Source organism: Heliconius melpomene, unplaced genomic scaffold, assembly GCF_056956725.1.
Source record: "Heliconius melpomene rosina isolate 202511_hmr_F unplaced genomic scaffold, ASM5695672v1 ptg000056l, whole genome shotgun sequence".
NCBI lineage: Eukaryota > Metazoa > Arthropoda > Insecta > Lepidoptera > Nymphalidae > Heliconius > Heliconius melpomene.
In genome coordinates this window covers 197,913-209,433 of record NW_028181879.1, presented here as the reverse complement: position 1 = coordinate 209,433, position 11,521 = coordinate 197,913, and the positions used below count along the sequence as shown (strand labels likewise).

At 45.9% G+C, this 11,521-nt stretch overlaps 1 protein-coding gene across 1 annotated transcript; it reads left to right on the top strand.

Annotated features, from left to right (window-relative positions):
* The first annotated feature begins 526 nt into the window (after positions 1 to 526).
* LOC146526386 (uncharacterized) lies at positions 527 to 2,040 on the top strand. Its single transcript, XM_085207199.1, has 2 exons — positions 527 to 1,246; positions 1,334 to 2,040. The coding sequence occupies exons 1-2, from the start codon at positions 591 to 593 to the stop codon at positions 1,614 to 1,616; spliced, it is 939 nt and encodes a 312-aa protein (XP_085063325.1). The 5' UTR covers positions 527 to 590; the 3' UTR covers positions 1,617 to 2,040.
* The last annotated feature ends 9,481 nt before the right edge of the window (positions 2,041 to 11,521 follow it).

Sequence of the window (11,521 nt, the reverse complement as noted above, 5' to 3'; positions counted from 1 at the left end):
GTAAGTGGAAAAAACCGATTTTTTCAGTTTTCCCCGCTCAGATTCAGTTGAAACTGGTGTCGATCGTTCGGGCTTCAAGGGGCCTTCAAGGTGGTATACAACCCGCGGGAATGCGCGGGAAGGTGCCGGCGGTTAGTGGCGAAAACCGATTTTTTCAGTTTTCCCCGCTCGGATTCAGTTGAAACTGGTGTCGATCGTTCGGGCTCCGAGGGGCCTTCAAGGTGGTATACAACCCGCGGGAATGCGCGGGAAAGTGCGGGCGGTAAGTGGAAAAAACCGATTTTTTCAGTTTTCCCCGCTCGGATTCAGTTGAAACTGGTGTCGATCGTTCGGGCTCCGAGGGGCCTTCAAGTTGGTATACAACCCGCGGGTATGCGCGGGAAGGTGCGGGCGGTAAGTGGCGAAAACCGATTTTTTCAGTTTTCCCCGCTCGGATTCAGTTGAAACTGGTGTCGATCGTTCGGGCTCCGAGGGGCCTTCAAGGTGGTATACAACCCGAAGTTGGAAATCCACGCTAGCTCTCGGCGTGTGCAGTCGTGTCGTACGTAAAACAAGTTTGTTATTTAAAAGTTCATGTGCGTTTCACCAAAATGCCAGTTAAGTGCAAAAAATGTAATTTATTTATTTCTACCAAGAAAATTGAAGATTATTTTCAATGTAAAGGAAAGTGTGGAGATTATTATCACCGTACTAAAACCTGCTTAAAAGACTACATAAAAAGTATGAATACAGGAACATGTGCAGAATGCACGACACCTGAAAATAAAAAAAGTGAACCGAAGGGAAAATTGGCAACAGTTAGTACAATTGGGGAACAAAGAGTTAGAACAGCAGAAAAAAAATTTATTGATCTGGATCCAAACAATACCACAATTGAAAAACTTTTATTTGAACTGAATACAAAAATGGCTGTTGTGTTTGAAATTAAATCCAATACAGAATTTTATGCCGCTAAGTACGATGAATTATTACAAATGCATCAAGAAATGAATAAAATCATAAGAACTAATGAGAAGAAGATTGAAGACCTAAATAATAAATGTAAACATCTTGAAATTATAAACGCTGCTTTAGATATGAAAATACAAAGATTTGACCAAGAAGATAAGAATCAAAATTTAGAAGTAGTAGGTGTAGAAAGCGAGGAAAATGAAAATACCTTCGCAATAGTGAAAGCTATAGCCGAGAAAATAGAAGCAAATCCTAACGACGTAGAACGAGCTTGGCGTGTATCTAAAGTAAAAAAGTCAACAAAAGATATCACAAAGAATCAAAATTTAATAATCAGATTCCGCACACAATCTGCGAAGGAGGAATGGTATACAAAAAGAAGATGTATTAGGAAAAATTCTGATATCCGTAGAAACGGCTCAGATAATCCAATTTATATAAACGAACACTTGACAAACTATAATAAGGAACTAATTTGGTCCGCCAAACAAAAATTAAAACCAAACTTTAAATTTGTCTGGTCGAAACGTGGCCGGATTTTCTGCCGTGAAAATGATAGTAGTAAAATTATACCCCTATATCATATAACAGATATAGAAAATTTGTTATTGAAGAGAAATACAGCTCCTGATATCTTTACAACGCCTAATCATTCACCTATATAACTGTAAGTATTTAACATAATAATTAATTCCACATTAACAATAAAAATGGCGTCATTTGAAGATATAGTTGAAGACGAAACTAATTGTAGATATAATTCTTTAAAAAGCTGGTTCAGTAATAATAATACTGGCAATAAGTTGTCTGTGGTACATTTAAATATAAGGTCTATCAATAAATATTTTCCAGAATTGTTACTATTGGTGAATGACTGCAAAGTAGAAATTGATATCATAACTTTATCAGAAATTAATGTTTCGAGTGATCAGATGGCTTTATATACAATAGATGGTTACAATTTAATATACAAAACCAGAAAAACTAGAGAAGGTGGAGGTATAGCAATATACTTAAAAAAATATTTAATATTTAAGGAAGAAAATGAACACTTTATGGCTTCTGAATATTTAGTAGGAAATATAAAAATAGCTAAGGTAGAATTAAAAATACTTGTGCTGTACAGACCACCTAATTGTTCAATATCCTTATTTATAACGGAGTTAAAACACTTTTTGCAAAAACTAAAACCAAGTGACGAAGCTTTAATAATTGGAGATGTTAACATAAATCTATTACAACAATCAAACAATAATGTAACACTATACGAAAACATTTTAAGTGAATCAGGATTTTCTAAGCAAATACATGGAATTACAAGAGAGGAATTTAGAAATGAATGTCTGACACAATCGTGTTTAGATCATATATATATAAAAAGCAAAAAAAATTATAGCTCTGCTATAATAGACCACAAGCTAGCTGATCACTACCTCATTGGTACTTTTATTGAAATGGATTGCACCAAGGAAAGTTCCAAGATAACAAAAAAAATATACCAAAATAATAATATACAAAAACAATTAAAAGAAGAAAATTGGGATGACCTTTTAAAAGAAACATGTCCGCTTAACTTATATTCTAAATTGGTCATAAAATTTAACAAAATATATGAAAATAATACAATTATGATATCCACTAGTGAACATTCTAAAAGAGAAGCTTGTCCGTGGATAACGCAAAATCTAAGAGACATGATGGAGCACAATGACACATTGTTTAATAAATGGAAAAGTAACCCGAGTAACTATGTGTACCGCAAAGAGTATAATAGATGGAGAAATAGTACTAATAAAGCAATACATAAAGCAAAAAACAAATATGAAAAAAATAAATTATTAGATCTACGTCGTAATGCAGCAAAAATGTGGGAACATATGAATAAGTTACTGGGAAGAAACAAGAAATCCATAGATAGCGTCATTTTGAGTAACATGAAAGATATAGATGAGAGGACAATTTGCGAAAAATTTGCTAGAGCTTTTAGTGAAGAAGTAGATAATATAAAGCATTTGTGCAATAATAACTTCTTAGATAGAGATATGTATGTAAATTCACAAAATGTTTCTTTTAGATATAAAAAGGTGACTTCAAGCGATGTTAGTAAAGTCATAGGTAGCTTAAAAGTAAAAAAATCTCCTGGAGTAGATAATATAAGGCTAATTGATATCAAGTCCATACAAACTAAAATCAGTCCAATAATAGCTCATTTTATAAATCTCACAATTAAAAATCAAATATATCCCGATTTGTTAAAAACTTCTATTGTCAGACCACTGTTTAAGGGGGGTGAAAAAAAATCATTCAACAACTATAGACCAATTGCAATTTTGCCTTCAATAAATAAAATAGTAGAAAAAACTATAGTTAACCAAATATCTCACTTTTTAAAGACATTTAATGTTATTAATTCAGCACAGTACGGATTTCAAAGAGGGAAAAATACCACACAGTTATTATCAAAATTTGCGAACGATGTAAATAACTATTTGAATAAAAAAATGCTTGTAGCAGTTTTATTTATAGATTTTAAAAAGGTGTTTGACACTTTAGATCACGTTACTCTTCTAAAATCACTTGAAGAGAGTGGGATACGTGGATTTATGTTGGAATGGTTCAGGAATTATTTAACAAATAGAGCTTTTACTGTAAAAGTAAATAGTAATTATAGTAACCAAAAAAATATGAAATATGGAGTTGCTCAGGGATCTGTTACGGGTCCAATGTGCTACATTATCCACGTAAATAGCTTAGTGTCAGTCATAAAAAGATGTCATAAGTATATGTTCGCTGATGATACATGTATTCTATATGCAGCAAATGATCAACACACAATTCAAACAAATATACAAACAGATTTTGATAACATTACGAAATGGTCACACGATAATGGAATTATACTTAATACCGACAAAACAAAATTACTATGTATAAGTTCAAATTATAAGCGATATAATCGAAATATAAAAGTAAAAGGACACTCTTATGATTGTCTACATAAAAATCAAGTGTGTAATTGTAATTACGTAGAAATTGTGACAAAACAGAAATATTTGGGCATATTTTTGGATGATTGTTTTAATTGGAAAACTCAAGTATCTACTGTTTGTAATAAATTAAGAATTATATTGAGTAACTTTAAGAAATTACGTTATTCTACTCCTAAATACGTTCTTTATATATTATATCATAGTCTAGCAGAATCTGTGGTGTCATATGGACTTGTATGTTACGGTCTTACATTTAACACTTATATAAACAAAATAAAAGATCTACAAAGAAGATTTCTAAAAATTCTTATTAATAAAAAATTTGACAAAGAGAAAATAGATAATGACTTTCTGTTTGAAAAATGTAAACTTCTTCCAATAGAAAAGAAATTAATATTAGGCATATTCTTATCAGAATTTGGGAGTACAGAATTTAAAAACAAAATTAATTGTGAGTATATGACACGTAGAAATATAAACAATCCTCTATATAAAATACCTAAAGTAAATAATTTTTATGGCAAACGTACAAAAGAATGGACAGTTCCAAAAATACTTAACTCTTTGCCATCAGAAATAAAAGATACTGCAAAACCGTTAAATATTGTGAAATATAAACTAAAAAATATACTAATGCCAAAAGAGTTTAAATTACCGTTGTGAATATAAATATGTGTGTGTGTATGTGTATGTCGCAAAAATCTAACTTAATAAAAAAAAAAAAAAAAAAAAAAAAAAAAAAATGTTGTATAGAGTAGAATTATTAAAATACTTAATAAATACTTATACATAATAAAAAAAATAAAAAAAAATAAAAAATAAAAAAAAACTTAAAAATTAAATGTAATAAAACTTATAATAATAGCCTTGCTGCAATAACGCACATTATACTCGTAACTCGGCATCAACAACGAATATTATAACAAATATTTTTGCTTACCCACTTTTATCAAAATTAATCTAGAATGTTTGTTAAATAGAAAATGTTTTATATAAGTACTGTGTAATTTAGCTTATAAGTTTAAACCTTGTTTTTAACCATTATATTTAAGTTTAAATGTGTAAAAGAGAGCTTTGTCCGTCGGTAAACCATTTAAATGGTTTGGCGGAGTATATGTATGTATTTTATAATTGTTAATTTAAGAAAATAAATGAAAAAAAAAAAAAAAAAGGTGAAGGTGCGGGCGGTAAGTGGCGAAAACCGATTTTTTCAGTTTTCCCCGCTCGGATTCAGTTGAAACTGGTGTCGATCGTTCGGGCTCCGAGGGGCCTTCAAGGTGGTATACAACCCGCGGGAATGTGCGGGAAGGTGCCGGCGGTAAGTGACGAAAACCTATTTTTTCAGTTTTCCCCGCTTGGATTCAGTTGAAACTGGTGTCGATCGTTCGGGCTCCGAGGGGCTTTCAAGGTGGTATAAAACCCGCGGGAATGCGCGGGAAGGTGCCGGCAGTAAGTGGCGAAAACCGATTTTTTCAGTTTTCCCCGCTTGGATTCAGTTGAAACTGGTGTCGATCGTTCGGGCTCCGAGGGGCCTTCAAGGTGGTATACAACCCGAAGTTGGAAGGTGAAGGTGCGGGCGGTAAGTGGCGAAAACCGATTTTTTCACTTTTCCCCGCTCGGATTCAGTTGAAACTGGTGTCGATCGTTCGGGCTCCGAGGGGCCTTCAAGGTGGTATACAACCCGCGGGAATGTGCGGGAAGGTGCCGGCGGTAAGTGACGAAAACCTATTTTTTCAGTTTTCCCCGCTTGGATTCAGTTGAAACTGGTGTCGATCGTTCGGGCTCCGAGGGGCTTTCAAGGTGGTATAAAACCCGCGGGAATGCGCGGGAAGGTGCCGGCAGTAAGTGGCGAAAACCGATTTTTTCAGTTTTCCCCGCTCGGATTCAGTTGAAACTGGTGTCGATCGTTCGGGCTCCGAGGGGCCTTCAAGGTGGTATACAACCCGCGGGAATGCGCGGGAAGGTGCGGGCGGTAAGTGGCGAAAACCGATTTTTTCACTTTTCCCCGCTCGGATTCAGTTGAAACTGGTGTCGATCGTTCGGGCTCCGAGGGGCCTTCAAGGTGGTATACAACCCGCGGGAATGTGCGGGAAGGTGCCGGCGGTAAGTGACGAAAACCTATTTTTTCAGTTTTCCCCGCTCGGATTCAGTTGAAACTGGTGTCGATCGTTCGGGCTTCGAGAGGCCTTCAAGGTGGTATACAACCCGCGGGAATGCGCGGGAAGGTGCCGGCGGTTAGTGGCGAAAACCGATTTTTTCAGTTTTCCCCGCTCGGATTCAGTTGAAACTGGTGTCGATCGTTCGAGCTCCGAGGGGCCTTCAAGGTGGTATACAACCCGAAGTTGGAAGGTGAAGGTGCGGGCGGTAAGTGGCGAAAACCGATTTTTTCACTTTTCCCCGCTCGGATTCAGTTGAAACTGGTGTCGATCGTTCGGGCTCCGAGGGTCCTTCAAGGTGGTATAAAACCCGCGGGAATGTGCGGGAAGGTGCGGGCGGTAAGTGGCGAAAACCGATTTTTTCAGTTTTCCCCGCTCGGATTCAGTTGAAACTGGTGTCGATCGTTCGGGCTACGAGGGGCCTTCAAGGTGGTATACAACCCGCGGGAATGCGCGGGAAGGTGCGGGCGGTAAGTGGAAAAACCGATTTTTTCAGTTTTCCCCGCTCGGATTCAGTTGATACTGGTGTCGATCGTTCATGCTCCGAGGGGCTTTCAAGGTGGTATAAAACCCGCGGGAATGCGCGGGAAGGTGCCGGCAGTAAGTGGCGAAAACCGATTTTTTCAGTTTTCCCCGCTCGGATTCAGTTGATACTGGTGTCGATCGTTCGGGCTCCGAGGGGCCTTCAAGGTGGTATATAACCCGCGGGAATGCGCGGGAAGGTGCCGGCGGTTAGTGGCGAAAACCGATTTTTTCACTTTTCCCCGCTCGGATTCAGTTGAAACTGGTGTCGATCGTTCGGGCTCCGAGGGGCCTTCAAGGTGGTATACAACCCGAAGTTGGGAGGTGAAGGTGCGGGCGGTAAGTGGCGAAAACCGATTTTTTCACTTTTCCCCGCTCGGATTCAGTTGAAACTGGTGTCGATCGTTCGGGCTCCGAGGGGCCTTCAAGGTGGTATACAACCCGCGGGAATGCGCGGGAAGGTGCGGGCGGTAAGTGGCGAAAACCGATTTTTTCAGTTTTCCCCGCTCGGATTCAGTTGAAACTGGTGTCGATCGTTCGGGCTTCGAGGGGCCTTCAAGGTGGTATACAACCCGCGGGAATGCGCGGGAAGGTGCCGGCGGTTAGTGGCGAAAACCGATTTTTTCAGTTTTCCCCGCTCGGATTCAGTTGAAACTGGTATCGATCGTTCGGGCTCCGAGGGGCCTTCAAGGTGGTATACAACCCGAAGTTGGAAGGTGAAGGTGCGGGCGGTAAGTGGCGAAAACCGATTTTTTCACTTTTCCCCGCTCGGATTCAGTTGAAACTGGTGTCGATCGTTCGGGCTTCGAGGGGCCTTCAAGGTGGTATACAACCCGCGGGAATGCGCGGGAAGGTGCCGGCGGTTAGTGGCGAAAACCGATTTTTTCAGTTTTCCCCGCTCGGATTCAGTTGAAACTGGTGTCGATCGTTCGGGCTCCGAGGGGCCTTCAAGGTGGTATACAACCCGAAGTTGGAAGGTGAAGGTGCGGGCGGTAAGTGGCGAAAACCGATTTTTTCACTTTTCCCCGCTCGGATTCAGTTGAAACTGGTGTCGATCGTTCGGGCTTCGAGGGGCCTTCAAGGTGGTATACAACCCGCGGGAATGCGCGGGAAGGTGCCGGCGGTTAGTGGCGAAAACCGAATTTTTCAGTTTTCCCCGCTCGGATTCAGTTGAAACTGGTGTCAATCGTTCGGGCTCCGAGGGGCCTTCAAGGTGGTATACAACCCGCGGGAATGCGCGGGAAGGTGCGGGCGGTAAGTGGAAAAAACCGATTTTTTCAGTTTTCCCCGCTCGGATTCAGTTGATACTGGTGTCGATCGTTCGGGCTTCGAGGGGCCTTCAAGGTGGTATACAACCCGCGGGAATGCGCGGGAAGGTGCCGGCGGTTAGTGGCGAAAACCGATTTTTTCAGTTTTACCCGCTCGGATTCAGTTGAAACTGGTGTCGATGGCGGTAAGTGGCGAAAACCGATTTTTTCAGTTTTCCCCGCTCGGATTCAGTTGAAACTGGTGTCGATCGTTCGGGCTCCGAGGGGCCTTCAAGGTGGTATACAACCCGCGGGAATGCGTGGGAAGGTGCGGGCGGTAAGTGGCGAAAACCGATTTTTTCTGTTTTCTTCGCTCGGATTCAGTTGAAACTGGTGTCGATCGTTGGATCGTTGGTGTCGCTGCGGAGGGGTCAGTTGGTGATGGCCAGAACGTAGGAGTGTGGAAGGAGCCGAGAGTGGTTCTGACCAGATTGGACGTTGATGACGGAATGTCGACTGTCGGTAGTGTCAGGTCGAGACGAGGGTCCGGATCATCATATGGACGGTTGTGGGGAGCGTTGGAGTCAAAGGACTCAGATACTGAAAGTTTTGTGTCGATGGTGTCGGAGAAGTCAAGGACACGGGTACAATACCTGAAGGACAGGCGGAAGAGGCCTCGGAAGCCGATCGATCAGTCGGGGTCTTCTGGTGAAGGAGAGCCAGATAGACCGGCGCCAAAAGTGGTTGCCATGAGGAGACGGAAAGGTCTCGGTGAGGCAGAAAGGAAGGAGTTGCCGCTGAGTTCAGAACAGGAGGTGTCTGACAGCGCTGCGGCCGTACTGGCCAGGGCTAGCTCCAGGCTCTCGGACATGTCTCTACCATCCGAGAAAGAGCAGGACGAAGCCATACTTGCGTCTGACCTACAAAATCAGGTGGTGGACAGCCTAGCGGTGATAAGGAAGGTTGCCAGCAGATCGGGCAACCTTAAAGGAACTTTCACCAAGGCCTTTTGACGGATACCGGCCCGAGTGGGGACTCGAGCGGGTTATGTGGGACTCGTGGACCGGCTGAAGGCCAATCCCAATACCCACTAAAACCTCACGATGCTCCTCCTCGACCACCACTGGCCGCGAGACGCGGGGACTATAATCGTCCACGAAACGCGGCGGCGGGAGCCTGCTAGGCACGTCGCGGAGTCAAGGGTGTGTGGGCACCCTCGACGGCCTGCTCGGAGTAGCGCGCGGGAGCAACCTGCGCGCGCCTACTCGGGCCAGGTTGGTAGGCGGCCAGCTTCCCCAGGCTGACCGCCCTCTGGCACATTAGGGCGGAAGGCGGCGATCGTGTGCCGCCCTCCGGCGACCCGGTCTCTTACGGCGGATGACGACTTCGGCAAAAGCCTCCCTCGTCCGTTCCGCCGACTTCTTCTCGAGCACCACTGCCTCGCAGAAGGATGAGACCGCATCCCACGACGTCTCGCTGGGAAGGGAAAGGTCGTCCCCTATGACGTCGCGCAAAGCGCGACGTTGAGACGCCCAGGCTGAGCACACCTCCAACGTGTGCTGGGCCGTCTCGTCGAGGCAGTCGTCGCAGTGGTGGCAGCGAGCGTCGGGCTCCCTCCCGGCGATCCGACACAGGTAACCCCCGAAGCAGCCATGCCCCGTGAGCACCTGTGTCGTGCGGAAGGTTAGGACGCCGTGACGCCGCGCAACCACTGGCGGAACACTGGACGAACAGCCTCGATCTTCCTCAGGCCGGCAGATGGATTTGCCAGCCGAGTTTCCCACATTTCAACCGCGGCTACCCGCGCCTCCTCAGTGCGTGCTTGGCTTGCCGGTTCCCCGGACGCTAGGCCTCGACGCCGGCAATAGACCGACGCCAGAGAAAGAGCATCCAGGTCCCACGGTATGACTCCAGCCAGCACGCACGCCACTTCACCGGAGATGGTCCGGTACCCCCGTATCGCCCGGATGGCCATCACCCTCTGCGCACGTCGCAGCAGAGTGATGTTGTGCCGGTCGGATCGGACCACTCCGGTGTACAGCCGACGGCTAGAGGCGCTCGGCCCATCCACATTGGGCAAAAGGCGCGCCAGTGCCGCCGCTGTCTTCAACAGTTTCGGGGCCAAAGATGTAAAGCGGCCCCGAAAACTCCACCGACCATCCAGAACAAGTCCGAGGTACTTCATGCTCCGGGCAACGTCAATTTTGACGCCACCGACGACGATGTGGGCATCTGCCGGTGGGCCCTTTCGAGGAGCATGGAAGTAGATTGCCTCGGACTTGTTGAGGGAGACTTCCAAGCCCAGCCGCTTTATGCGGCCGACTACCTCCGCAACTCCAGCAGTCGCGAGGACTGCCGCCTCTCGATAGGTCCACTGCTGCGCCAAGACCAGCGTGTCATCGGCGTAACAGAGGACCTTTATCCCCCTCAGGGTGCCGCCCCGCAGCACCCAGTCGTATCCGATGTTCCAGAGGATCGGACCCAGCACCGATCCTTGTGGAGCACCGGCCGACACAACGAACTCCTTCCAACCTCCTCCAGGAGCTGGAAAGGTCACAGACCTACCGGACAGGTAAGCCCCGATGACGCGGCGCAGGTATGGAGGCACACGATAGTATAACAGTGCCTCCTTTATGCAGGGCCATGGCAGGGAGTTGAAGGCGTTGGCGATGTCTAAAGACACCGCCAAGACTCCATTGCCTCGGGCCACCGCATCCTGCGCATAGGACTTTACCTCCAGTATGGCATCCACCGTCGATCGCCCCCTACGGAAGCCATACTGGTGGTCCGAGAGGTCCGGACCTGTCCCCTCCAAATGGTGTTGTAGCCTCCTGGCTACAACACGCTCAAGGAGCTTGGCGATCTCGCTCAAGAGCACGATGGGCCTGTAGGCGGAGGCTGAATCCGCCGGGCGACCCTCCTTCTTGATGAGGACTAACCTGCCTGTCTTCCACCGCTGTGGAATTATGGCTTGAGCCAGACAGGCAGTGAATAGTCCTCGCACTCTGGGCCCTAAGGTGTTGAGGGCCAGAGTTAGCGCCCGGCCGGGAATGCCATCGAAGCCCGGGGCGGTGCTCTTGAGCCGAGATCAGCGAACAGCTTCTTCGAGCTCCTCCTCCTCCACCGGTGGTGTGACGCTGTCCTCGTCGTCCTCCTATTCCTCCTCACGCGCTGCAGGGCGGGCCATACTGGGTGGTGCAAAACTGGCCCGCTGCGGGAATAGCGACGACAGAACCCCTCAGAGTACGTCCGGTTGGAGTGTCTGCGTCAGTGGTGGTGCCCAAGCCCGTAACCTACCGAGCACCATTCGGTAAGGTGTGCCGTACGGGTCTAAGTCTATCCCCGCGATCAACCGGTCGTGCGACTCGCCTTTCACACGACCGATCTCCTCCTGCAGCTGCGTTCTCGCCTCGACATAGACGCGGTACAGTCGGTCTTCCTCCTCCTGCACCTTCTGTACCCGTCTGCGATAGTGGCTGTACTGGCGTCTCGCCGCAACGCAGGTGTTACGCAGTTGCGCGATCTCCCACGACCACCAGTACACTTGCCGCCGTTGAGGGCGGCGCCCGGAACGGGGCATTGACGCGTCACAGATACGCGTCAGCGCCCCCTGCGCCCAGGATGCGGCGTCTTCTGCAGACGCCAAGCTCTGGGG

What these genes read in the sequence shown, in the direction of transcription:
- LOC146526386 (XM_085207199.1), top strand. Translation starts at nt 591, where the DNA reads ATGCCAGTTAAGTGCAAAAAATGTAATTTATTTATTTCTACCAAGAAA. An exon ending in CGTGTATCTAAAGTAAAAAA is followed by an intron (nt 1,247 to 1,333) that starts GTCAACAAAAGA and finishes TACAAAAAGAAG; the next exon opens with ATGTATTAGGAAAAATTCTG.